Genomic DNA, 27,627 nt, shown 5'->3' with positions numbered 1-27,627 from the left:
GCTACTGAAATAAACTGCCGAAAAGTAGCTTTCAGTAACGTGAATTTATTGTTTTCCGTTCTGGAGGTGAGAAGTCCCAGAGACAAGATGTTGGCAGGTTTTTGGAAGTTTGGAAAGGAAGTCCCTTTCCTTGCCTTTTCTACCTCCTGGGAGGTACCTGTACTGCTTGGCTTAGTGGCCCATACCCTGGTGTCAGAGTGAGCCACGTAAGATCGTCTCAGCTCCCCAACTTTAAATCTACTCCATGAGACTCAGCAGATCATTAGCCATGTTTTCAAAGTTTCCCTCTCAGTGTAAGATTCTGTGTTTGTGATGGGCTAGGGCCCGGACTTCTTTGTGTTGGGTGGACCATTGTGCTGGTCATCACGGCCAGCATATATGTTTTATAAGTGATTATCACTCCTGTGTAATCACTTACACCTGGGTTGGTCCATAAGCCATTACCAGAATTTCAGAATTTGCTACATGGTTTTGAAAACAATCAGGATTTACAATGCCATGGGCGGGCTGGAGAGATGGCTCAGCGGTTAAGAGCACCCGACTGCTCTTCCAGAGGTCATGAGTTCAATTCCCAGCAACCACATGGTGGCTTACAATGTCATGGGCCACTGATTTATGGCATAGATTATTTAGAACTATAGGTTATCATAATTTAGAACTATGATGGTCCTGGGTTGGCACTCATGTGGTTTGACTAGAGTGGTTTTTTTCCCAAATTCATAAGTATGTCTATGCATTGGGCCCCTTTGAATTTTGAACTCTGGCCTAGGAGATGGCCAGGGAGTGGTAAGCAGACTTGGACAGCTGGGTGTGCCTAGCGTTCATCTTCTGTCTAGTTCCATCTGGATCCATTGCTTATGTCTGTTTTAGGAACGGCATCAACTCCAGCTCCAGCTCCTTGAGCATGAGACAGAAATGTCGGGGGAGATGGCAGATTTTGACAAGAACAGGTGAGGTGATTTGGCCTTGGCCTTAGAGCAGCTCAGAGATGGATATGCACATTGATTTCGTGTGCCTGTATGTATGTGTTTGTGTGTGGATGCATGTGTGCGTATGTGTGTATATGCACATGTGTGTGTGTGTGTGTGTGTGTGTGTGTGTGTGTGGTCTTGCACACAGAGGCCAGAGGAGGGTGTCTCTTGTCCTTCTCTTATCACTTTCTCCCTCATTCTCTTGATCCAGGGCCTCTTGCTAAACCTGGAACAAGGCTGGCCACAAGCAAAGCCCAGTCATCTTTCTGTCTCCCCTCCCCCAACATCCACAGCTATGTCTAAGTTTTCACATGGGTGTTGGGGATTTGAATCTGGGTCCCCATGCTTGCCTAATAAGTCTTCTCCCCGACCCAGCCAGTGTGCACTGTTTCTGATAGCTCATTTGACTCTTGTGTTTTCACTCATGTCATCCTCACTTAAGACAAGCTTTGTGTGTGTGTGTGTGTGTGTGTGTGTGTGTGTGTGTGTGTGTGGTACCCAGTGTGGATCCAGTTCCTTCAGGAACTTGCAGTCCCATCTCGCTGCTGGCTTTTAGTTCAGCAGGACACATCAAAGGACAGCCACAAGCACAGAAGTCCTGTCCTAGTGCACAGGATGCACCTTGTTAAGGAGGTAATTCATCAGCTGTGACTGATACCATTCGTCCTGGAAACTAACTTTAAAATGTCGCATGTTTCTGAGCCTTGCATTGCCCTTTGATCATGAGCTTGTGAAACCTGGCTGGAAATTACAGGAGTCACACATGGTCTTCTAGAAACCATGATTTTCAAAAGTGGTTTTCTAAATCCAACACGATTTTCTAGAAATTAAAAGGTGGAGAGGAAGGAAAGCAAGGCTGGGCTGATTGGAGCCCCTGGGCAGGTTCTGACCCCCAAGGCCCTTTTGCCTGTGGGATGGAAAGGTTTTCTAAATGAGGAATAGTTATGTTGACCAGATGTCTGTCCCTTTGATTCACGTTGTGAGGAACTTTGGCCTACTGCCTGCTACATAGTATGTGCTGGGAAAAAAAATCTGGTTTCCTCGATTTAAAATATCGATTGACAGATTGATTGATTGATTAATTGTGTCACGGACTACATATATATATGAGTATATATATGATATACATACATAAATATATCAGAGGTTCCATGGCATGAGTGTGGAGGTCAGAAGACAACTTTGAGGACTTCTTTCCTTTTAGCGTATGGGTCGTGTGGGGAATCAAACTCAGATCACCATGCTTGGCAGCAAGCACCCTTACCTGCTGAGCCATCTTGCTGGCCCTTCTCCTGTCACTCGAGAGTTTCCAAAGTTGTTGGGGTCCTCACTAGTTTCTACTTTGGTGCCGAAGAGGGACCTGGTACTGCTGGGAAACTGGACGCAGACACTGAACATGACAGTGCTCTGCTCTGGTGACACACAGGACACGGTCATCTGCCAGATCCGTGTGAGCACAGCAAAGACAGAATAATGTATCTTTTAAGAAGCTCAGACATATTCTGGGGTGCAGGGTGGTGGTGCAGCGAGGGGCTCTCAGTGTGTGCCTGGATCGTTCAGTCATTGCTGAGTGCAGAGCGATGTGTGCAGGCCCCTCTGGATTCCACCCTTGGTTTCAGGGGCGTCCTGTGTTCTTAGACCCTCCTTCTCTCTCCCCCTGATTAAGGTCACGGACTACATGTTCCATTCTGTGTTAACCACCAAGCAGCAAGCCTCTCATACTTCTCAGTGGAGAAAAACATTCTCATTCTGCCCCTGAAAAGAACAGACCTATCATTATACAGTGTGGCACGCGAGAAGGGACCTGAAAGTTGCTCTTTCTTGGTGATATCGATCCTGAGTTAATCCCTAGAATCCACAGGAGAAAAGCACGTGACTTGAGTTTGAGTTTGAAATGCTTCTATGAGATGCTGTGGCGCTCTCTGCTACAGTAGCGGCTGTTCCGAGTCAGGGCTCAGAGCTCTCCTTTCTTTCTTAGGTACCAGCAGTTGGAGGAGGCATCAGCCAGCCTTCGAGAGAGGATCAGACACCTGGATGACATGGTTCATTGCCAGCAGAAGAAAGTCAAGCAGATGGTTGAGGAGGTAAGCTCTGAAGAAGCCTGTGGCCCAGGACAGCTTACTGTCCTGGGGAAAGATACTACTTTAGCTCACATATGACTTGGCCCAGGCCACTGTCACCACAACCCAAAAGGACAGACATTTCTTGTGTGCTGTGTGGACCAATGATTGTTCCCCTCAAAGGAGGCTTTTCTCTCCCTGAAGTGTTGGTCAAGTGCAGTTCATAGTACACACCCTCTCCGACCCGACCATGGTGGTCTTGGGGGACAAAAGGTGACAGAAGGTGACCTCAGCTCAGGCTTCTGTGCACATCCCAATACTGCCCTCATGACCTGCATCAGCCACTGTGTCCTTCTCTGCCTCTGGATGCACCTTCCTCTTCTGCCCCCTTCATTCCTTTCCCATGATGCTCTGCTCCCTGTATCCTCTCCCCTTTCTCTCGTCTCTCTCTTGTTTGTCTTCCGTCTTTTTTCTACATCCTTCCTCTCCTTGGCTGTGTGTGTAATATGAAAAGTTATATATTTAATCTACTGGGAAGTTTATCATTCTATAATTTTTCTTAATGAGAAGAAAAACAGGTAGGTTGGACATTTCCTTCTCTAAGAAGAAAAAGAACGATTTTCCATGGCTCAGTGTGCTCTGCCTCCCTTTCCGGTGATGCTCAGTAGAAAATCCATGTGTAGAAAATCCGCAGCTGGCCACATGCCACTGGAGATGTTTCTTAAGTTCTTAATTTAAAAAAGTGGTAGACGGAGATCAAATAGAAAAATCTGAGAGAAAAATAACAGTAGTGAAAGTGTTATAAGTATCTAGAATCTAATCCTCTAGCTTGAAAAATAAAGCCAAATGAATTAAAAGTTTGGTTGCCAGGAAAAACTATTTTTCCTTTATTTAATCACTACTTTAAAATGTATCCATTGTGTGTATGCTCGTGTATGCATGTGCTTGTGTACATGCATGTTCCGTGTGTGAAGGCATGTATGTGGAGGCCAGGAGACAACCTTAGCCTCTTTACCTCAGGGTCTTTAACTGGGAAACAGGGTCTTTAACTGGCCTGAAGCTTGACAGTTAGGCCAGACTGGCTGGCCAGTAAGCCCCAGGGTTCCATATTTCTACACTTCCTGGGAATGGCTTACAATGTAACACACACCTAGCCTGTAACACCACACCTAGCCTTTTCCATAGGTTCTGGGATTGAATTCTGATTCTCATACTTGTAAGAAAAGAACATTACAAGTGTGCATCTCCCCAGCTCCGAGTTTATTAAAGGAATCATTAATATTTAAAGTGCATCTACTTTCAATGAGCTATACACGTGACAGTTGAAATTAAAAGCATATCTACTTTAGCAGTCTAGGAAATGCTGGGGTGTTCCTGGAGTAGGGGTAAGGCCAGGGAACTGGGGGGGGGCTTTGTTTTATTGATCTAAAATAAACGTTCACAGTAGATAAAATCTTGTCTCCAAATGAGAAGTCCGGCCTGGCTGTATTGAGTCTTGTATGGCTTGCAGACAAGAACTGAGGGAGTGGGTCTGTAGAAGCTGGGGAGGAGCCAGGCCTCACTTCCCAAACCCTTGCACTCACTTGTGGGAGCACCAGCAGCAACTGTGATGGGTGAGGTCCCATCCCACCCCCATGATCACACCCCCAGGATCACACCCCCATGATCACACCCCCAGGATCACACCCCCATGATCACACCCCCAGGATCACACCCCCACGGGCAGAAGCGTAATTGCCAAGGGAAGGCAGGCATCTCATCATTGCAATGGCAACACCTTCTCAGCCTCCGAGGAGGGGGATGCCTGAACTTATGTAACTCTCTTTCCTCACAGCAGGGGTGTCTGCTCATATCTAGTATTAGAGGGGCTCTGAGTAAGCCTCGGATTGGCTTTTGGATCAGTTAAACCGTTATCTATAAGGAGTTAAGACTGATGCCAAAATCAAGAGACTTTTTTTTTTAAAGGCACATTCAGACAAGGTCTGAAAACTGTGTTTTGTATCCTCTTTCCAGAGTTTAATAAATGTTCCTAATTAAAGGGAGTAAAAGAAGCATACACATACATCTGGTTCTTAGCATCTGAGGCATTTTGTTCTAGAACTTTCTAAGGATTCCAACATTTTTGGATGATCAAGTCACATATATAAGATGGCACAGTCTTTGTATACTCTAGGTCTAATCCTCCTATGTGTGTTTTTGTTTTGTTTTGTCTTTAGACTTATGTGGGGAGGGAGGGAGGGAGGGAGGGAGGGAGGGAGGGAGGGAGGGAGGGAGGGAATGTGTGTCCTATAGGAGGTCGATACTTGTTTCAGCCAGCAGAGGGCGTCAGATGCCCCGAAGCTGAAGTTACACGTGGTTGTGAACCACTGGAAATGTGATCCTCTGGAAGAGCAGCAAGTGCCCGTAACTGGGGAACCACCTCTCCAGTCTCCCTTCTGTGTATTTTAAATCATTTATAGATTACTTACAATACTAAAGACAGTGTAAATTGTTGTTTTCCTGTGTTGTCTAGAGAACAAAGATGAGGAGGAAGTCTGTACATGCTCAGCACAGATGTAATCTTATTTTTCAAATAATTTTAATCTGCAGGTGGTTGAATCCACAGTGGTTGGATCATAGAGGGCTGACCCTGCCTGTGTGTGCTGTGTGTTTAAACAGGGACGTGTGCAAAGACTGACGCCCGTGCCTTTTAGTTCACATTTCCCACACAAGCTTCTCACACTGAGTGTGGAAGTCAGCAGGGTGAAAAGGCTGCGCTGTCAGATGGCGCTGTGAGTGGCACTAGCGCCACCTACTGGCTGTCTGGGTTTTAACAGCAAGAGGAGATTCTTTAGTCGTCTCTATTCTGAATTTAAGATCTTTAAGTCAGGAAGTAAAAATAATCGAGTTTGTCCAGCACATTGTGGTCACACCTACAGGAAAAAGAATAGTTTAGAAATTATTGTGGGTGTTTATAAAGCTGTCTTGTTTAAAGTTAGTAATGTGGCAGAGTGCCATGGACAAGTGAGGAGCCGCCAGGCTGGAAAAGAGCCGGGAGTTGTAAGAATCTGGGGGAGTTGGGGGACTGGGGAGGATATGGCCCAGGGGCTCTGGCCTTAGGAAGGGTCTTGTGGAAGCAGTGTTGTTCTGGTGCAGGGCCAGCCAGAGCCTCCTGGTGGCACTCGAAATGAGGAAAGCATTGGGTCTCAGTACACAGACGCAGCTGTGACACTGGCTGCTCTGAGTTAAGTATTTAGCCCAGATCGCAGGTGCTTTCCTTACAAACTGAGGGGGTGAGCCCGAGCTTGCTGGTGTTTCTCTAGGATTCCGTTTGACCTGCAGGGATTTGGTGGAAATCTGCAGTTTGCCAATGTTCTTTATTTTATTATTTCGTGTGTGTGTGTGTGTGTGTGTGTGTGTGTGTGTGTGTGTGTGTGTGTGTGTTGTACAGATGCATACACACTTGCCACAAGACACGAGTAGAGGTCAGTGGATTTCTATATGGAGTCAGTTCTCTCCTATCTTTACACAGGTTCCAGGGATCAAACCCAGGTGGCCTGGCTTACATAGCAAGTGCCGCCATTCACAGAGCGATCTCACCAGCTCCACCATGGTCTTGGATAAAGAACTGACTTTTTTTAGGCCATATCTGTTGCTACGATGTCAGCTTTGTCATTATTTTACATAAAGAGTGTCCACACAAACGCACCTCAAAGGGAAAAAGAGATTTATTCTGGAGCCAGATTTGAATGACCATGGCTTGGGTACCCCCAAATGCCACATTCCAGTGACAATGCTGTGAAGTCTCTATGGTTACAGAGCAAAAGGAAGTCATACAGCAAGGCACTTTTCAAATACATTGTTAGGAGCACTGGGAGGCGGGGAAATCTCTGCTCTGTCTTAGGTCCTGTCTGATGACACTCTTAGCTTTGGGTGGTTGACCACTAGTGATCTATTAAATTAATATGCCTCAGAAGGTTTCACATGACCGTCACAAAGATATTAGGTCACACACAGCTGGGCAATTAATAACAGCCCAAGAAAATTTGCCTCTGGATCTGCAACATTCCTACTCTCCACCATCAGCAAGGTCATACCAGTCCCCCAGCCTTGTAGACTCTTTAACACAGGTGTGGCTTTTTCTGCAAACTTCACTTCATTGTAACAAAATCAACAAAGTCACGAGTCAGTCACCCCAGGTCACCTGGGCCTCAGTTTGAAAACTGCATACTGAATTAGTCACCAAGCAATGCTGAATTCCCACTTCAGTGGGGAAGTGTATTTTTATCTGCCAACACCTGGTACAAAGAGGGAGAGGCATATCCCAGCTAGTCTAGGGGCAGCCTGGGGGTGCAGCCAGGGACGTTTTCCCTCCTTCTCTTGAAGCCCAAAGATTTGTCTGTATCACAACTTCACTTTTCCCAAGGCTTCGACTCCTTGGTAAAGTCTTCTGACATTTTTGGGTCCTATTTTGGTGATAATGGCTTTGATGAAACTGCCAGTGGGGTCTTATCAGTCCCTCAAATCGAGCTGTCACTACTGAGTCTCTTAAAAACCTTTTATGTTGAGCAATATATTTTCCTACCCCAGTAGAATATCGCTTTTAAGAACATTGATCAAAATAAAGGTGGTTGTCCCAGCTTTTTCTCTCTGACTCAATGGAGACTTGGCTTCCATTGTATGGAGCAGTAAAGGCTTGTACCATGTAACAAGACCAGGTCCAAGCTCCTTAACTGTTTTCCAGTTTAACTATTAAGTATTGTTTCATTTTCATGCTCACCCTCTTTTGTGATGAAGTTTTTTTGGTCTGTGTATGTATGTGTGCTTGCGTGTGTAAGCGCATGTGTGCTTGTTGAAGGCCAAGGTTGATGCCATGTGTCTTTCTGGATTGCTCTTCACTGTGTTTACCCAGGCAGGGTCTGTCACCTGACTGGAGCTCAGTGACACAGCCAGTGTAGCTAACTAACTTGCTCCGGGATTCCCCGTTTCCTCCTTCTGTCACTAGGGTTATAGGTGGCCACCACACCTGAACTTTTTATGGGGAGGCTGGGGATTCAAACTCAGGTCCTTGCACTTGTGCAGCGACAGCTTTATCCACTGAGCATCTCCTTGACCTCCAACATAGCTATTTAGTTAAAGTGAGAAGGTAGAAAGAGTGATGTTCCCCTGTCGGCTTCTCCACCTTCCTGAGCACTCGAAACGCCTGGGGAGCTTTGGAAAAAACCTTCAAAGCTGGCAGATGCCGGTGGGAGCAGGTTGGGTATTGGGTTCTTTTGAGCGTGTGTGTGTGTGTGTGTGTGTGTGTGTGTGTGTGTGTGTGTGTGGTATAAGTGTGTGTGTGTGTGGTGTGTGTGTGTGTGTATGTGTGTGTGTATTATGTGAGTATGTGAGTGTGTGTGTGGTGTGTGAATATTTATGTGAGTGTGTGTGTGTGGTGTGTGAGTGTGTATGTGAGTGTGTGTGTGTGTGTCTGGCCAGCCTCCTTTAGAGCTCCTGTGCCCAGTGGAAGACTGGCAGTGAACCCAGTGTAGGTCAGCATCATAGAAAGAGAGCCTGGGGATTAGTAACCAGGGCCAAAAACAAGGAGTTTAAAAACTGGTCCATGTCTTCCTGCTATCCCTAGGCTCTGGGTCCTGCAGGAATTCTCTTGCATCATGATAACATGCAATAGAGACTGTTGGTGTCCACAGTGTAGGAGTGTCCCATAAGTGACCGGAATCCATCAGATTTACAGGTGTGTCCAATATTTTGACATTATAGCACAGCATTATCAACAAAGCCACGTTCAAGAATCAGAAAGAAAGAAAGAAAGAAAGAAAGAAAGAAAGGGAGGAAGGAAAAAAGGAAGAAAGAAAGAAAAGAAAAAGAAAGAAAGCTCATTCTGTATATTATATAAGTTTATGGGTTTGTGTTTTCATAGCTGCTGTCTTGACTTTATGAGGCTTGTGGGCTGTGGGTAGACCTGCCTGAGAGGCTTTGCCACTAGAGTGTAAGGTTGGTTGTTGAGCAGCAAATAGAGACTGTGTGTACACACCAGCTTGCCCTGTGAGTGTGCATGAGCTTTCCCTTTGTTTGCATGGACCTGCCCTTTCCTTGTTTAAAGCAGTGGTTCAACCTTCCTCATGCCATGACCCTTTAATACAGTTCCTCATGGTGTGGTGACTGCCAACCATAAAAGTATTCTGTTGCAATTTCATAACTAACTTTTTGCTACTTTTGTGACTCTTAATGTAAATATCTGGTATTCAACCCCTGTGAAAGAATCATTCGACCCCCAAAGGGGTTGTAACCCACAGGTTGAGAACCACTGGTTTGAAGGGCCCCTTTCTTCCTCACCACAAGGCTACACTGCCCCATGTCAGGAAACAGCAGAATCTAATGGTTTTATTAGTAGGGCCTGCCTCTCACATGAAAATCAAAGCAGGACATGTTTGCAGTTTCCAACGAAATAGCTTTGGAAATCCCAGTTCATCACCTCTGACATTTTGCAGAGCAACAGTGCCATGGCCTTGGGGAGCCGAGTCCTCTCGGAATAACTTGTCTGAGGATGAAGTATTAAGTTTCTGGCTCTTTAACCAGTTGGTAGAGCAATTTCCCTTCTGGTATATAAAGCAAGCTTCTGAACTGGCCCCTCACAGGCCCCAACTCCACACACCTCCTGTAGTCAGAGATTCTTGTGCTGATGAATGTGAGGAGTGGCCTAGAAGACACCCATAAATGTGAACTTTAGAACCCAGCAGACCTGTGTTTACCAGTTGTGGGACTTCGAAAATCTATTGATTTATTTTTCTGGAAAATAGAATTAGTAAGCGTGTCTGCCTGAGAGTGTTTTGTGGGCTAGAATTAAATGAGTGTGTGCATATGTGTGTGTGCTTGTGTGTGTGTGTGTGTGTGTGTGTGTGTGTGATATTTCATCTATCAATCTATATTTCACTTATTATGTTCACTGAAACAACATGGAAAATACCTAATGAATACTAGCTACTACTAATATTACTGCCCTCAACAACTGGATTTTTGTGGTGCAGATACAGTGTGGAGGTAAGTGATCAGAGTATCTGGTTGCTAGCTTCCCCCGTGCTCAGGGCTGGCCTTCTTCTCTGTGGGAATCTTGGGAACCAAACTGATCTCTTTTCTTTTTGATGCTGTGTGCTACTCTCTAGCTTAGCCATCAAAATACTTGATCATCATTGTTTGTTTGCTTGTTTCTGAGTGGGACTAGGGTCTCATGTGTCCAGGCTGGTCTCAAACTCACTATGTAGCCAAGGATGATCTTGAACTTCTGATCCTCCTGCCTCCACCTCACAAGTTCTGGGATGATGGGTGGGTGTCCCTCTGCCCAGTTTATACAGTGCTGGGGCTTGAACCCATGGTCTCATGCATGCTAGGCAATCACTCTGCCAACTGAGCTACAGCCCTCATAGGGCTCGTGAGTAGAATAAATTCTCTGTATCTCAAGAACCTTCCATTGTAAGTGGTTCGGCTATCTGCTGGACACAACTCATTTCAAAATTGTTGTTGTTGTCCGATGTATTGAGACGAGTAACACGAAAGGGTGCTTTGGGTAAATGCCCTGCATCCCCAGTACTTCCGATAGCTGGTAAGGAGGTCCATGGGGGTCAGGGAAGAGCCATGGCTCTGAAGCGTCAACCCTAACACACTCAATTGAACTGTCCCCAGATCATGTCGCACGAGCTCTTCTCTACATTTAGCCTCCGGCTCTTTGGAAGATAAGGTGGTAGAGGCAGAGGTGGACGCATCTCGCTGGGTGTGATTAGAAGAGCACTTGTAGACTCTGCGGGGAAGAGTTGGTGTGTACCTGTGCTGAGCCCTGGAACAAACAGGGACGATATGCTATCCAAAGGAAGCTTTGACCCCCGTTGGGTGCTCATTTGTGAAAACGCTCGCAGACAGTAGCCGCTACACATACAAACTTAAGGCACAGATCAAAGAACTCAGAGATCCACAGGATATTTCGTTTTTGAAACTTGAGTTCCTAGACATCAAAGCAAGAACTGCACTGACAAAAGACTATTAAAAATAACTGAGACACTGCCAGGTGGAACAGCCCCAGAAGATGCTCACTGAGGAGAAGGGAAGAGGCGGAGAGTGTCAGCCTCTGGGAAGGAGGCGCCCAGAGCTGGAGCACACTCCCCAAAATGCAGATGTGTCCTGATGTCCTCATAGTTTGGTTATATTTGTATATGGTAGCCCTCATATTTAGAGATGGCCCTCTGGGTGTCCTTTCTGAGTGACTGTCTACGGTCATTGTCCGTTAATGTCTCTCTCTTCTTGTTTAAGGAAAGTTTGGTTTGTTTCTAACCCTCTGGGCATTTTTGCCTGAATAGACACGGTTCAAATAACTTTAGGGAAAGTGGGAGTGTGCCCAGTGAAAAGAGAAGTACACCTCGCTAAAATGTATGGGAGTGAGAGAAGCAAGGTGTGCTTTGTGCCTGGTTGATCTTCATAGAGGCCCTTGTTAATCACCAGCATGGTTACTTCATCAAAATGTAGCAAGGGTGGCAGGGAGCTAGCGAGTGGTATAGCAACACTGTTAGTTAAGTTAATAGTCTCAGCCTCCGTAAGCCTGAGTGGGGGAGTGGGTATCCCTCTGGCCTTGGCATTTCTACAAGTCTTTTGTTTTGTTTTTTCTTTATAGGAAAGGGTGTTTGTTGAGTGGACACTGTCTCATTAGTGTTTGCCCTTGCCTTTTTATATCTGTCTTCGTATCAACTCCAGCTTGGGGGGTGGGGGTGGGGCAGGAAGGAAGCAGAGGAGACAGTTCCATACCTGAAAAGGGATCTTGGTGACATGAAGTTGGCTGTGGCCCATTTAAAGCTGGACCCCACGTGTTCTGTAGGGGTTTGTGGAGTGCTGAAATCAGAGTGGAAAATTACGAATCCCCTCGTGATTCTTACCTGTGCTCCCTCTCCGGCATCTCTTCTGGAACAAATCATCACCCAGTTTCAGAAGGTGAAGTCACAGAACTTCAAGGAGTAGCCTTGAACTCTAGAGAAGGTGGACTTTGGGTGAATCTCTCTCCTGCTGTGGTGTACTCATATCTGTCTGAAGTTTCTCCTCTCGTGGGCTGTGGTCAGTTCCTGGCTTCTGTGGATCGAATGGGGAGTTGCCCAGAGTGTAAACACTCTCCACATGTTTCCTGAATGCTGCTCTCTCCTCCTGTCCTGACCCTGGTTGTATGCTAAGTGGTGATCTTCTTAGATCTGGTTCTTTTGCTTCTCAAGGGCTTGCCTCAACATACAATCCTGAATCTTAGCGCTCTCTCTCTTCTGACCTAGGTTATCATGGTGTCGACTTGACTGAACTTGCTACCAAACTGGACTTGTGTTCAAGTCCTTTGTCACTCTGTCTCCCTTTTCCGTCCCCTGGCTCTTATTTGGACCCTTTGCCTGGACTTCTGAGGCTGTTTCTTGTCTTTTGGCCACTCTCCACCTCATCTAAAGGAGAAACTTGAAGCAGGATTTATTTATAGCCAGTGGACATGTTATTGTTTCAAAATCTAGTAGTTCACACAGTACAGTCACTTCTTCATTTTAAAATCTTAATACTTGGGGTTGGGGATTTAGCTCAGTGGTAGAGCGCTTGCCTGGGTTCGGTCCTCAGCTCCAAAAAATAAAAAATCTTAATACTTCATGTAAAACATGAAGTTCTTAGAAGTATCACAAAGAACACAGTTGGCAAGCCTTTCTTCTCTATATATTCTAGAAAAACAAAACGAAATCACAAGAACAGACAGGACATATGTAGTCAGTGCACTTAGTGTGCAATCTTTGTCAGCCTGGTGACTGTTCACTGTGGATTGAGAGACGCAATGGTGTCCTCAGCTGGCTGGCCAGGCTTCTGTGAGCTCATGTCCTTCACTGAGTTTTAAAATCAATTAGCTCCCTCCCCCATGTCCCCGATAAGAGTTTGTACAAACTCTCTGTATTTTGGCACGGATCATTTATTGAAAAACACTTGAGTGATGTTATTATCTGCCAGTCAGTGGGATTTGTTTGTGGCATCTCTTACACAGAGTGTTTCTATGGTTACAGTTATCAAATTTCCACAACGTTGTATGTATTGTTTGTCGTTTCTGTAATAGTTTTAAAGTTGTGTTTGTCATCTCTATCCTTCATTGGAACCCATGTGTCCATCCCCTCCCCCTTTCCATTCTTTGTTTTGGTCCACAGTGCTTATACCATATTCGGTGTGTTTTGCCTTCGTTCCTCTGTGGTCATTCTTCTGTTTTGTCTGTGTCTTTCTCCCTCTTGTAGAATGGAAGCTCTTCGAGGGCAGGGTCTTTGGCCTGTTTCATTCATGACTGTATTCCTAATGTCTAGAATGGTCACTGGTATCCAGTAGGTGCTCAATAAATACTATTTTTGGACAAATAAAGACTAAGCCATCTGGAATTTATTTTTGTGTCTCTGGTGTGACCAGGGCTTGCCTCTCTCTCTCTTCCTGGCTCACAAGAAGCTTGGTTTTCAATGTCATTATCTACTCTTTTGTTTTTTTCCTCGTCACGTTTGTCAAGCTGCAGTTCTTTCCCCTGTGTTATTGTCTTTAAATATTCTTTTCTTAGTTCTCTGCCAGAGTCTGTAGGAAAGCCCAGTCTTTAGACTTAGGAGTTGGGAGAGGAGGGAAGCCCAGTCCAGCCTATCAGTAGCTAGATCATCAGTGAGCCTTTAAGACGTACCTTCTGTAAACAGGTGTAAACATGGACAAGGGACTTTCTGAATGATATCTAAACTCATCAGAGGGAGGAGGAAAATGCTAAGTGACATATCCAATTCTAAGCCATGTGCCCTGGTAACGCAGAAGCTGGACAGTCTATCCTAAACTCTGAAGAAATGAAATCTGGTCTCAACCCTACCTCTGCTTCTGACCGGGCTTTGTGTTGTGGATAAATTCACAAACCCCTCATCTTTCCCAGCATTCTGATTCTTTTTCAATAAAAGGAGACCAATCATAACAGTACCTGCTCCTGAGGGGCTGGTTCAGTCTGACTGATAGCATGTGTTCCAAGTGTTTATTACCACAGTGCCCCCAAAGGTGAACTAATTCTCCTGTGGGTAGAGAGTCTGTGGGGAGGAGGCAGTGTCTGGATGCATCTTGCAGGATGGGTTGGATTTTCCTAGGCAGAAATTGAATGGGTGGAAGAGGTTGTGTCAGATAGGGTACAGAGTAAATAAAACCAAAAATATGAAGACCAGACGGTGTGGGGTGAATCTAGGCATGGGTCTAGTTTGACTGGACTAGAGGAGGGAGTGGTCAATGGAAAGTGTGTGAGTTGAGACCTATTGGGTGGGTGGTGAGTACTGAGCCAAGAGCAAGGTTGTTATCCCTCATGATTCCCCGGTATGCTCCTACTGCTCAAGTGAGTCTGAGCCTTAGAGCAGTGTCCTGGATGCCAGGCTAATAGCAGAGAAGAAGGAAGAAGGGGGTAGGAGATGGAATTGGCAGGGTTCATATTCACAACACCTAAACGTTAGGGCTATTTTTGAAAGGTCCATTTTTAGCATCCATTTTATGCTGGCTGTGAACAGATGACCATTGCATTACTCAGAGTCAGCCTTCTTCCCAGCTCCTGGACTCATATCCATCCAGGAAAGCTCAGGGGCAGATCAGCAAGCTTCCTTTCTCCATCCCTCCTGTCTCCGCCGAGAGTTTAAAGAATCAGGGCTCTTTCTGGAGATGGTGGCGCATACCATGGCCTGTAATCCCAGAACTCGGTAGATGGGGGCAGGAGGACCTGAAATTCAAGGTCATCATCCACAGCTAGCCTGGGCTAATGAGACCCTGTCTCAGAAAATAAAATGGGTGGAGACTACTGGGGAGATGGCCCAGTTGGCAGAGTGCTTGCCATGAAAAGAATGAGGATCAAAGTTCAGAACCCCAGCCCTGACAAAAAGCTGGGTGTGACAGCACCAGGTAGACACTAGGAAGGTCCCTCATGCTTGCGAGCCAGCCAGTGTAGCCTAATTGGTGAGCTCCAGGTTCAGTGAGGAAGGCATCTGCCATCAACTTCTGCATGTACACATACATGTGCACCAACCACACGTGTGGACAACACACACACACACACACCTGACAGCCCAGCCCCAACAGGTCCTTTGGCAGGGCAAATCCCACATCACCATTTATTTCCAGTCTGCCTTTTCCCCCACAGTGGCACAGTGCTAAGGTGTGGTCCTCAGGAGGACAGTAGCAGGCACATCCTCTTAACAGCAGGATGTGGTCACAGCGTTAGGGAAGCTATGGCTGAGGTCTCAGCTCTTGCCAGCATCTTGAACTTTGGTTTCTTGTTGGGGTTGATAACCACTTAGGGTTGTTCGTGAGTATCACGAACTAAGCCATCCAAGGCCCGATACCCAGAACATGTCTTCCTTCCTTCCCAGCGGATGCAGAGGCGCTGGGAAGCTCCTGCAGTCATTCTTTCCTGACGTCTCGATGGCTAAGTCATTCTTAGGCACCCAGGAGGATCTGTGCATGTTCTACTCTGAGAAGTTGAGTTCCCATCAATCTAGGATAAAGATCAAACCAAATAAGATTATCTTAGCTCAGAAACCCATTTCGACTGATCCCTTTGACTAGCATAGTTCTATTATTATATATTACTTCAAACTTAATAGAAAAAATTGATTAAAATATGCACCCCGTCCGCATCCAGCCTGGCTGAATGCCACAGGACACATTAATTGAAAGTGGATTCCCCTGCCCACTCAAGCCATGAAGATGAAGAATGTGCCTTTCTCCTCTGGGCCTCCATTGATTTTTCATTTTCTCCACTCAGAGCTTCATTTAGCAATTTTTCAGTTTCATTTGGCCGGGGCCTTGATTCATCCCCTCCTGTGAGGTAATGCACCCTCTTCTTCATCCTCCTGAAGCCATTCTTGCAGGCCGTGTTAGTGCACACACAGTCTGATCTTGTCAGATTGCCCTGTGCCTTACTGTCTTCAAAGGGAGGCTAAGCTTTATTATTTTTACTTTTGCATTTTCGTTGTTGCCCTTTCCTTTGCCAAGCAGAATGAAATTTAAACTTATAACTAAAAGGGATAGAGACGTAAATAGCTCAGAGGCAGAATGACTGCTCCCAAGGGCCTGGGTTCCGGCCTCGTCATTGCAAATAAACTAAGCCAAACAGAGCTCCGAAGTGTGACAGTGAGCTGACCAGGGGACGGAACTTCTAGACCAGAGTCCTGGGGACTGGTAGTAAACCAAGCCTGTCAGGAGAAGGGCGGAATATGCTAATTATGTTCATGGTTTCATCCTGTGGTATAAAGGAGCAAACATGGTTCCCGATTTGCCCAGGGTATAAGTAACAACTCTTGGCCAGATCATGGAGCAAGAGTTTGAGTTGAAAACAAGGCTCTCTCAGGACAAGAGGAAGGAAAAGATTGGTAGATGCTCGAACGGAATTCTAGAAGGTTCTTCCCGGTCCTGTTCCATCCATGTTCTGTGAAATCCCTGACCCAAAGGATCCCTAGTGGTGTTGGAAATAGTATTGGTACAGGGGAAGGGATCATTGGAGAGATGGCTCAGTGAAGAACATTTGGCGCTCTTGTATAGAATCAGGGTTCAGTTCCTAGAGCTCACAAACGGCCTACAACTCCTGTTCCAGAGAATCTCACACCCTCTTCTGGCCTCCCAGGGTACCAGCATGCACACAGCACACATAAAACTCATGCAGGCACACACACATAAAGATTAAGTACATTGTGGAGACAGTATTGAGGAGCCGAGCTAGCTCCTTGTGGGCATTTTATGTTTTCAAATATGGGGAGACAGCATTTCCCATGAGAAGGCTGTAGGGACTCAGAATAAAGTTTTGTGGTTTTATTTTGATCTAAAGTTCAATCTCTGAGCATTCAGGAACATGGACTAGCATCTGCACATCTTTGACAAATGTTTTAGTGAGCGAGTCAACAGAGTTTAAAGCAGGAAGTCCTGGCTGGGTGGCGGGGGTGTCCTCAGGAAGGAAGGAATTGCACAGCAGCGTCTCAGTGATGGCAGCCGTGGCTTCTGCATTAGTGTCAATTCACTCCTCGACGCCCTTCAGTCCCCGACCTTAAATACATGAGCCGGTGGGCCTTGTGGCTGTCCCTAAAATGAGAAGCAACCAGACAATAAAACAGGTTTTAAAGGGAATAGGAAAAAATGCTGTAAATGTAACCCAGCTTCTTTCTACTTCAAGAGCTTAAACAGTTGAATCAGTGTGACCGTTGGTATTCTTTGCTTTGTCCTGTTTTTAGCTGTGAGAAGGCAGCCATTCATGAGCAGCACACAGACGGGGTTCAGTCCATTCATGAATCAGGCAGTACCACACACTGGTGTTTCAGTCCAAGGTGTCTCAAGGGAGAAACTTTAACAAGGTGGTGTGAGAAGCAAGACAAAAAAAAAAAAAAATACTGAGGACCAAGGAGGTAGTTCGGTTGCTAGGCTGCCTGCCTACTGTGCACAAAGCCCTGGGTTTAATCCCCAGAATAGTGCACCCCAGGTATGGTGGTGCCCTCTTTAAGTGGAGGCAGAAGTCAAGTTCAAGGCCATTCTCAGTTACATAGGGAGGTCAAGGGATCTGTGAGACCAAATTAAAAAAACTGTGTGTGTGTGTGTGTGTGTGTGTGTGTGTGTGTGTGTGTGTGTGTGTGTGTGTGTGTGTGTTTAAATTAGAAAGTGCCTAGTTAGAAGTTAGCTGGCAGGTTTTGATCTCTGAAGCCCCTAGCCATAGGTTTATGGCTGGGTTCTACTGCAGGATTTGCTTCTGACTGGTGATGCTCCTAATTAAAGGCAAGTTGTTGGCTTCTAATTAAATCTAGGATTCATTTTCTTACCCCCGTTCTTGAACTCCCCAAGAGGTTCTATTTGCTTGGGTCAGGACCTCAGGCATTGATCCCTAATTATTTTAACACTTTCCCAGTTTACAGCCTCTCAACTATGAGAGTTTCACCCAAACCGTCACCATCATGGCTGGTTTGCCTTTGTCTCAATATAGATTTTCTGTATGTGAGCAGCAGGGTGTTTATCTTTTTATTTAATAACAGGATCTTACATGGTAACCTAGCCTGGTCTGGAATTCACTGTTGCCTCTGCTGGCCTGGCACATGGGACAATCCTCCTGCTTTGGTCTCCTGAGTTCTAGGATCACAAGTGTGAACCACTGTACCTACCCTTGACGGTGGTTGTTGTTTGAGGCAGACTCCCGTAGTTCAGAGCAGCCTCAGACTTACTATGTAGTTGAAGGTGGCCTTGAATTTCAGATCCTCCTGCTGGTCAGTACCCCATGAGTATGGACATTGAAGGTGTGCACCGCTACCCCAGTTTTATGAGGTGCTGGTGATCAAACCCAGGGCTTCATGCATGCTAGGCAAACACTCTACCAAGAAGCCACATCCCCAGCTACTGACCAGCAGTTTTTAACATGACTTTGGTACAAATTCAGGGAGGGAAAAAAGCAGGCTGTACACAGGGCTCTGGGACACGTCATCTCGCTGGAAGGAATCCTGCATGCCATCTACTTAAGTGTGCTTCCTCTTTTATGAGGCCTTTCCCACCTCTGTTGTCCTGTCCCAGTAGGGTAAGAAAATACCTAGAGAATATTTTTCCTTAACAACCTGTGTCAAGTGTGTCTGATATCAAATGCTTATTTGTGGCCGTATTTCTCCACTAATTTCTCCTCGCAGTTCCCAAGTTCCATATTGAATTATTATGCTTCCTGAGTCTTGCACAACTGGGTACTGGTCACATAAATCCAGCTATAGACAGTGTCCTTTTATATCATCGAACATAAAATGACCTGTATCCTATGTGTTACTGTTAGAAAGAAAAACCCAAGCCTTACAACTTCACGATGCATAGAGTCTGTTCTAAACTATGTCTAGATTTCTCAGTGGTTAAGAGCACTGACTGCTCTTCCAGAGGTCCTGAGTTCAATTCCTAGCAACCACATGGTGGCTCATAAACATCTGTAATGGGATCTGACGCCCTCTTCTGGTGTGTCTGAAAACAGCTACAGTGTACTCATATACATAAAATATAAACTGTGTCTGTGGAGGGTGGGGTTGAGCACGTGTGTTATGTGTGTGTGTGTGTGTGTTATGGGGGGTGTTGTGTGTGTAGTGTGTGTGTGTGTACATGAGTTATAGGTGTAGGTGTGTGGGTGGTATGTGGGTGCATATCTGTGTGTGCTTATGGAGTCCAGAATAAAACTTCTAATGTTAGTATCATTCCTCAAGAGCCAACTTTTATACTTCTATCTATCATTTGTCTATCTATCTATCATCTGTCTATCTATCTATCTGTCATCTGTCTGTCTATCTATCCACATCCACACCCACATCCACATCCACATACATATACATACAGGGTCTCTCACTAGCCTCGAGCTTACTGGTCACTAAGCCCCAGGAATCTTCTATTTCCTGCTTCCCAGCACTGGGCTTATAAGCTCAGCCCTATGCCCAACTTTCCAAAAACATGCTCTGAGGCTCCAAATCAGCCTCATAATTACCTGACTGGCTCGGCTATCTCCCCAATGTTCCAACATTTTTGTATGCTTTCTTCTTGGTCTGTTTGGTAACTTTTTTTGAGGCAAATTGAGAGGAATCCTCTCACTACAGTAATCTGTTTCCAAAGCAGCTAATGAAACGGTGCCGTCTGGGAGCCCCCTGCCTCCCCAGACAGTGCCAGTGTGTGGCTGTGCTTAAAAGTGATTGCTTAGCTCAAACTGCAGATGCAAGTGTCTCAGCTGTGGCTAAAGAGGAGAAAAACAGTGATCAGCTATAGCAAGCTACAACTGTCATTTCCCTTCTCCTTAAAAAAAATAACTTAAGGGCTGGAGAGATGGCTCAGTGGTTAAAAACACTGACTGATCTTCCAGAGGTCCTGAGTTAAAATCCCAGCAACCACATGGTGTCTCACAATCATCTGTAATGGGATCTGATGCCCTCTTCTGGTGTGTCTGAAGACAGGGACAGTGTACTAATATATAATAAATCTTTAAAAAATTAACTTTAAAATGATGTATATGTGTACCTGCTTCTCTGTATGTGCACTGCTGCACCAGTGTGTGCAGTACCCACAGAGGCCAGAAGAGGGCGTCAGGTCTCCTGGAGCTGGAATTCCAGACAGTTGTGCCACCCAGTGTGAGTGCTGAAAACTGAATCCTGGTCCTCTGCCAGAGCAGTAAGTGCTCTTAGCCACGAAGTCATCTCTCCACCCCTCCCCTTCCCTTCAAACACCGAATCAGCCTGAAGGCTTAAAAACTTGGCATCTTGCAAGCTCTCTTTAATGTAAATCGTCTGTTCGCTGTGGTACAGAGCCATGCTGATGGAGACAGACATTAGAAAGCGTCATTTTAACCTCAGTTTAAAGAGAGCAGGTAAGAGTCTATGCTGCCTGTTGAGCAGGACCTCAGTGTGACATTTAAATTCAGCTCGTCGGAGAAGGTGAGGCCTTGTTGAGGCCACCCGTGAAAGTCTGGAAAGTGGGTCCCCCAACTTTTCACTTCTTAACACCCCAGCAGTCAGAGTAAGGTAGAGCAGGTTTGTGATCTCGGCACACAGGGGTAGAGACAGGGGGATCAGGAGAAGTTCAAGATCTTTGGCATCGTGGTCCTAACTAGCCTGGGCTACATGAGATCCTGTCTTAAACATAAACTGTGACAGAACAGAGAGGCTGAAGTGTGGCTCGGTTGGTAGAGTGCTTACCCAGCATGCAAATAGGCCGAGGATTGGTCCCCGACACTGAGCAAGCCTGGTGTAGCTGCCTATGAAGAATGCCCAGTCAGCACAGAAGTCACCATTGCTTCAGGAAGCACACAAACTCATGTCAGTCAGAGGCCCCCGCGCCCTCTGAATCCTTCCCACTATCCTTTCTTCCTTCCCCAAACCGGACGCCTCCTCATGGTGATGTCAGCTCTCAATTTCTCAATAAAGCTCCCAGAACGTTCTCTGTCCTGTCTCCTGAGGATGCCTTCACCATGGACTGATTTATAGCCATCGCTTGGTATCCGTGAGTGTGTCTGGTCCGAGGGTCCTCTATGCAGACCAAAACTCTTGAGAATTTCAAGTTCTTTTAAGAAATGGTGCAGTGTCAGTGCGGAGTCCATACCCACCCTTTTCCACTGCCTTTTAGCACCTCTGGATTACTTCACAAGTCCTAATAAAATACCAACACTATGGGAACGGTTTTTATACTATATTATGTAAGGAATCGTGGCAAGGAGACAATCCATACACATTCAATGCAGATAATAAACTACTTCTGGACTATAGTTTGGATCTGAGATTGTAGGGCCCACAGGTATGGAAAACTGAGATCATTTTAAAAACTGAAGCCTAAGAGCCAGCTGGTGGTCTGCGCCTTCCCATGAGCTCCCCATGTCCCAAGGTCCCTGCTGCTCTCCGAGGCCTGATTTTAGTTTCCTTGACCTCCAAGCCTTTTGAGAGTCCTTCAGAGGCAGGAAGGCTGGGTGTTTGATGTTACTTTTTATGTTATTTGATGGAATTTTTTCTCCTTACCGATTTAGGCCCTTCAGTGAATTTCAGGTCTCATTTTGGCTACTACCTAAAGACAAGTCATTTTAAGGCAGGGACATGGTTCAGAGGTAGAGTACTCGTCTAGCATGTACAAGGCCCTGGGTTCAATACTCAGTACCACTAAAAGGTAAAAACAAAACAAATCAAAAAACTGAAAGTTAGTTTATCAATCTTGAGGGTTGGGGCACTGAGCCCATTGGTAAAGTACTTGACCTGAGGACGTGAGAACATGAGTTTGAACCCCTACCACTCATGAAAAGCTGTTTACGGTGGACTGCACCTGTAGTCTCCATGACGAGATGGAACAGAGATAGGGTTCCCTGGGCAGCCAATCTCCTGTAACCTATAAGCTCCCAGGTCAGAGAGAGACCATGTCTCAGAACATGGGGTGGAAATAACAGAGGAAGATTCTCAGGGCCAACCTCAGACCCCATATGTGTATGCACGTGCACATATGCGTGCACAAGTGTGCACACACACCAGTCTGTATCTCCACACACAAACTAAGACCGTAAGAAGGACAGGCAAAGCAGTGTTATGGCAATGACTTTTGTAAGCCATTCCTGTACAAAATGGAGACAAATTATTTCCCTTCCCTAATCCCTTCAATGGTTTTTCTTTTCACTTTGGTAAACTTTTGTTTTCCTGTCCCTTGAGGCCTTTTATAGACACCCTCTCCCGACTTTGCAACGTGTTTGTTTCTAGCGTCCTCGTGTAATACACTCGATCATGCTGCTACCTCGTGATTTACGGCTGTCTCCTTTAGTGCAAGGCATTAACGCTATTTCCATTTTCCCTCTATTATAACTAATGGAGGCAAGGACATCTCTCTACATGCAGCGTTTTTCCTGTGTGTGAGTTATGTCCTTAGGACGGGTTCCCAGGAGTGGGATTAGTGGGTCAAAGGGTCTGAACAGTGTTATGGATCCTAATATTTATGGCTAAACGGCCAGAAGGGTCATTCTAATTTACAGTGCCACCTGCAACACATGAGCGTGGTCCCTCCCAGGCTTGCCAGCGTTGGCCTCTTCAGGCGTAGTTAGCTTGGGGGCAGATTTCAGAGGCATTTAGGTAACTTGTTACTCTCTTTAATTCCCATAGTTATTAAAAAAAAACACACACTAGGCATTTTACCTTAAGTATATTTACTTGGTTCTATTTTATATGGCTAGGTTTTCTTCCCAAAGGGTGATTTATCACGATATCACTTGAAATTTAAAATATGCTATAATAAGAATGCCAAATGCAGACCTTGGAAATAGGTCAGTTGACAGAGTGGTCACTGGCTGTGTATGCAGGATGTCCTGGGTTTGCTCCCTGGCACGGCGTAAAACTGTGATGGTGCAGCCTGTAATCCTAGGAGGACGGTCAGGGGTTTGCGTTATAAACTACATGGAGAGTTTGAGGCTAGCCTGGGGTGGAGACTCAGCCTCAAAATGAGTAAGTGCCCAGTCCACCCAGCGCCATGAAAATAATCAGCGAAGCCCACTAGGCTCATTCTGGGTTCAAAGCAAATGGCCCAAGTAGCAACAGTGGTTTCCTCTGCGCCTCTTTCCTCCTGTCCTGTGCTCCATGTTAAGGTAAATCGTGGCTTGTGTATCTAAGTTTCCTGTACAGTGAACAGTGCCTGTCTAAAACGTGCACTTGTTCTAAGTTAACCACAACGCTGTCATCACGCCAACAAAATGACAGTTCCTTAGTATCAGGGAATACCAGGGTGTAATGCAGTTCTCCAAAGTGACTTTGTTTCTGCTGCATCCTTCTACTCACCACCCACATTCTTACATTCCTCGTCCTTCTCTTCCTCCCCTTCTTCCTCCTCCCCCTCTTTCTCCTCTTCCTCCTCCTCCTCCCCACCTCCTCCTCTCTACCTCCTTCTCTTCTTCCTCCTCTTCCTCCTCCCCACCTCCTCCTCTCTACCTCTTTTTCCTCCTCTTTCTCCTCCTCCTCCACATTTTTCTCCTCCTCCTCCTCCTCCTCCTCCTCCTCCTCCTCCTCCTCCTCCTCCTCCTCCTCCTCCTCCTTCTCCTTCTGTTGTTTTTGTTTTCTGAGACAGGATTTCTCTGTTTAATAGCCCTAGATATCCTGGAACTTGCTTTTTAGACCAGGCTGGCCTCAAACTCACAGAGATCCACCTAATTCTGCCTCCAGAGCACTGGGATTAAAGGCGTGCACCGCTACCATCTGGCTACATTCTTGTACCTCTAAAGCTGGGCCTGGAGAACTCAGCAGTTAAAAGCGCTGGCCGCTCTTGCAGAGGACCCAGGTTCGATTCTGAGCATCCCTATTGCAGGTCACCTTTTCTAACTCCAGTCCCAGGGGATCTGACACCCACTTCTGGCCTCCTTGGAAAGGTCACATATGTGGTACACATACATATCTTTCAGGCAAAATACACATGCAACATAAAATCAATTAATTAAAAGAGTTTCTCATATCAGTGTGTAAGAGACTTTATTTTTGAAAGGTACCTAGATCTCAGCTGGTATAGTGTAGGTCGTTCAACTGGCTGCTTATTTAATAGAGTTGGTTTTGTGTTTTCTAGAAATAAAAATCATATGTCCAAGTTAGTTTATATTTCATCCAATGTATCTTTGGGACCTATGGCTAGAAATAGTATTTCTGGATTGAATGATCAACATGTGAGAGCTTTTCCAGGTGTCACTTGGTCCCTTCCATGGGAATTCTATCGCTTTGCAATGGCAGATTTTTATAAATGGATGTCTGAATGTTCATATGCACAAGCTTGTTGGAAGGGTAGCATAGCGCCCTGGTCCTTGCTTTTAGAGAACCTCTGTCTGTCCCGGAACACACAGTTTCTAAGGGAAAAGCCAGAAGGAATCCAGGATGTCAAACGTGTAACGTGATGTTACAAAGGGGGCAGTGCAGTGCAGCCCACACCTGCTGTGGAGCTTGTCCTGCTTGTGGTGGTCCTCGTGAGTCCTTAGCCCTCTGAATCTCATGAATACTTTTAGTGATCCTTTCCCCAAACAAACTTTGGACACTTGGTTGGTCAGGTACAAATATATTAAGAGAGGTAACTAAATGTTGGAAGTGCACATGGTTCATCAGTCCATGATGGATAATTAATCTCTGTGAACTTGAGTCTGTCTTGAAGCATGCTCCCTGAACCGATAACTTGATAACCTTCTTATCGAGGTCCAAACAATACAATCCATGTGGAGAGGTTGGCTAAGCAAACCTAACAGGACATCCCTGGGTCTCATCATCCCCTGTTATCAAAGGTTCTTGGGCCTCCAGGTGATCCAGGAAACAATACATCTAGAGTACAGGGAGCCCAGTGGGGTCAAATGTTTACCTGATGTGCACGAAGCTGGAGTTCAATCCCCAACACCCCATAAAACAGGTGTGGTGGTACACTCCTGAAATGCTAGCACCCAGGAGGTCCAGGCAAGAAGATTAGGAGTTCAAGGTCATGTCCAGTAATAGAGAGATCGGAGACCCATCCTCCCTCAAAAAGGAAAAAATAAAAAACACTGAATGAAAAAGAAGTCTGCACACAGGTTCTGCACAAACCAACGAAGGTATTTCTGCCCTCTAATTACCTTGCAATCGCCCGGTTCTACAGTTTTGTTTGACGGTTTTTCTCCTGTCTCTCTCTAGATTGAATCGTTAAAGAAAAAAGTGCAACAGAAGCAGCTCCTGATACTGCAGCTTTTAGAAAAAATCTCTTTCCTGGAAGGAGAGGTAAGAGGCTACAGCTCTTCCAAGCTGGTGTCTTCCCCACCATTAAATTTTATGTTGCTGACCCTGCTGTGGACACTTAATTAAAAATATGGCTATTTCCTGGCCTTATAAAATTGATTGAAGGTTAACTGCCAGCTCTGCAGAGGAACTCTGACGGCTCCTTATTCTCCACACTCCCTGTGCTCCCGCCTGCTGCTGGCAGCGGTGCTCTCAAAGGTCTGGTGGGTCTTCAAGGATTCTCCCTGCAAGCCCAATATGTGGTCGCTACCCACAAGTTCTCGAGTGTGGATGATCCACACAGCGTCCCTCACAGGGTTTACTCGGCACCTTTAAAAGTTTCACAAGAAGGATTGTGATCTCCGTGAGATGGGAAAACAGGCAGGATAGGGAGGTGGTGTCACCCAAGCTCATGAAAACCCAGAGTCCAGTTGGGGATAAGACTCCTAAAATCCAGCGCTCATCTCTGCTCCTCCTAGTAAGCCTGTTTTAAGGTGACTTGGTCCCACCGGCATCTTGGAGTTGCTTCACGGTCTTGCAACTGGCCCTTTGAAAGGCATTTGGGGGATTTCGTGGCAGTTCCAGGGGAAGAAATTATGAGTTGGAAGAATTTTAGGGGGTTGGGTGTTAATAGAAGGAGCTGAAATGCATTTTCCCTGTAGGCTCTTTATTAAGAACTTGGCATCGAGCCTTTGCCTTCTTTGACTCCACAAAGAGCTGGTTTGCCAAGCACCTGTCCTTGTCAGTGTCCCTCTGTGCAGCCCTTCCCCCACGAAACACCGGGGGACATGACGGTGACTCAAGGGGGAAAAGCAGGATGTCATTTGTTGAGCGCCTACTGTGCGCAGCGCGTTGCCAGTTCCTTCCCACATGTTCTGTATAACCTAGGCACAAAGAGTGGGACCATTCCAGCCGAGGACAGCAGATTGGCTTATTGACAGATTGGTCAGAGAGTTTCCTTATCTGTATAAAGGAGTCATAACTACACGAGTGTGGGACAGTCCCACGAGAGTGCACAGGGAATGTCTGGCGCAGGCTGGAGAGATGGGTGAGCCATTAAAGGCGAGGCTCGCAACCCAAAATATAAGGGAGTGCAGGGTATACTGAGTGAGCGCTCTGCTCTTGGCTTAGTGAAAGGGCTTCCCTCGGAATAAATGATATTCCCCCTTTATAAAGACGGGACTGAGTTTCAGGAACATCATTTCCCGTCCAGGTTTACGGTAGAGCTGGTGTGTGTGAGTCTAACGCCTACCTCCTTGCTGCCTGCTTGCAGGCATGATGATCCAGGTCATCATTAACTTGGATGGACGGACTGACTGACTATGGCTGCCATAACCAGGAGCTTCATGGTCTCTAGGGACCTGGTTTCAGATTCAAGGCCATGACTCTTGGCCATGAGTCTTGGTGTCCTGGAGGTATTCTCCTTTTTGGTTACTGGGCCCAGCACCAGCTCTTTTTTTTTTTTTTTTTAAGACAGTATCTCAAATGACCCAGGTTATCCTCAAACTCACCATGTAGCCAAGGGTGACCTTGAACACCTGCTCCTGTCTCTACTTCCCAATGACAGGATTTCAGGAATGTGCTGCCTCCCTGGTTTCCTGCATTTGTTTTTAAGACTTCCTTCTGAAATCATAGCCCTGTGTGTACCAGGTACAAATGCATATCTACCCTGGTGACAGTCAAGGGTCCCTGGAAGAGGTCTATGTGTCCAGAGAGAAGAAGTTTTCAGAAAAGGGGGAAGAGATGCTGACAGGTAGAAGCTCACCTCAGAGAATACCCCTCCCCCCAGTGGGCCCACCTTGTTTCTGTCTGTGGTACGTCCACGCTTTCCAGAAGTGTCCAGGGGAGTGCTGTGCATGGGGGTCGGGGGTGGAGCTCACAAATATATGCATTGTTTAATGTGCAGATAATTCAGCTCATGGTTTGGGCTGCTGGGACGTGGATATGACTTGACTCTGGGAAGTGGTTCCAGGAGTCCCCAGTCTAGAATAGGGAGATGAGCCTGGGAAAGGAAGCTCACCTCTGTGGGTAGCCAAGGCTCATGGCACTTGGGGTCTCTGGGATATGGTACAGAACTAGCTTAGATTATCTCCAGATGACTGAGCAGTCTCTAGCCCAACCAGACCATGGCTGGTATCTGTTCCCAGGGTTTCATCCGCTTAGCCACCTAGGCTGGATCACTTTTCCTGGGATGCTCACAGGAAGCTTCTGGTAAAGACTGAGGAGATGATTCATGTCAGGAGGCTGTGAGCATCAGAGGATGCAGGAGGGTCCTACAGGAACAGCCATGTTCATCTCAGAACAAGCCTAGGAATCCAGTCTTTCTTAAGCATTTAAACACTGATTATAAATCTGATTAGCTTTTCAGGGCAA

At 46.1% G+C, this 27,627-nt stretch overlaps 1 protein-coding gene across 3 annotated transcripts in view; it reads left to right on the top strand.

Annotated features, from left to right (window-relative positions):
- Myzap (myocardial zonula adherens protein) overlaps positions 1-27,627 on the top strand; it is an 87,335-nt gene that overhangs the window by 42,180 nt on the left and 17,528 nt on the right. For 2 of the 3 annotated variants that reach the window (XM_039081753.2, NM_001014211.1), the window contains exons 9-11: positions 871-950; positions 2,950-3,055; positions 25,174-25,257. In XM_039081753.2, the coding sequence (XP_038937681.1) occupies positions 871-950; positions 2,950-3,055; positions 25,174-25,257 (270 nt within the window). Of the gene's footprint in view, positions 1-870; positions 951-2,949; positions 3,056-10,690; positions 13,409-25,173; positions 25,258-27,627 lie in introns of those variants that run through there. The other variant, XM_017595740.3, reaches the window with a different exon arrangement.

Source organism: Rattus norvegicus, chromosome 8, assembly GCF_036323735.1.
Source record: "Rattus norvegicus strain BN/NHsdMcwi chromosome 8, GRCr8, whole genome shotgun sequence".
NCBI classification, from domain to species: domain Eukaryota; kingdom Metazoa; phylum Chordata; class Mammalia; order Rodentia; family Muridae; genus Rattus; species Rattus norvegicus.
Note: the sequence above shows the minus strand (reverse complement) of the source record. Positions and strands in the feature narration are given on the sequence as shown.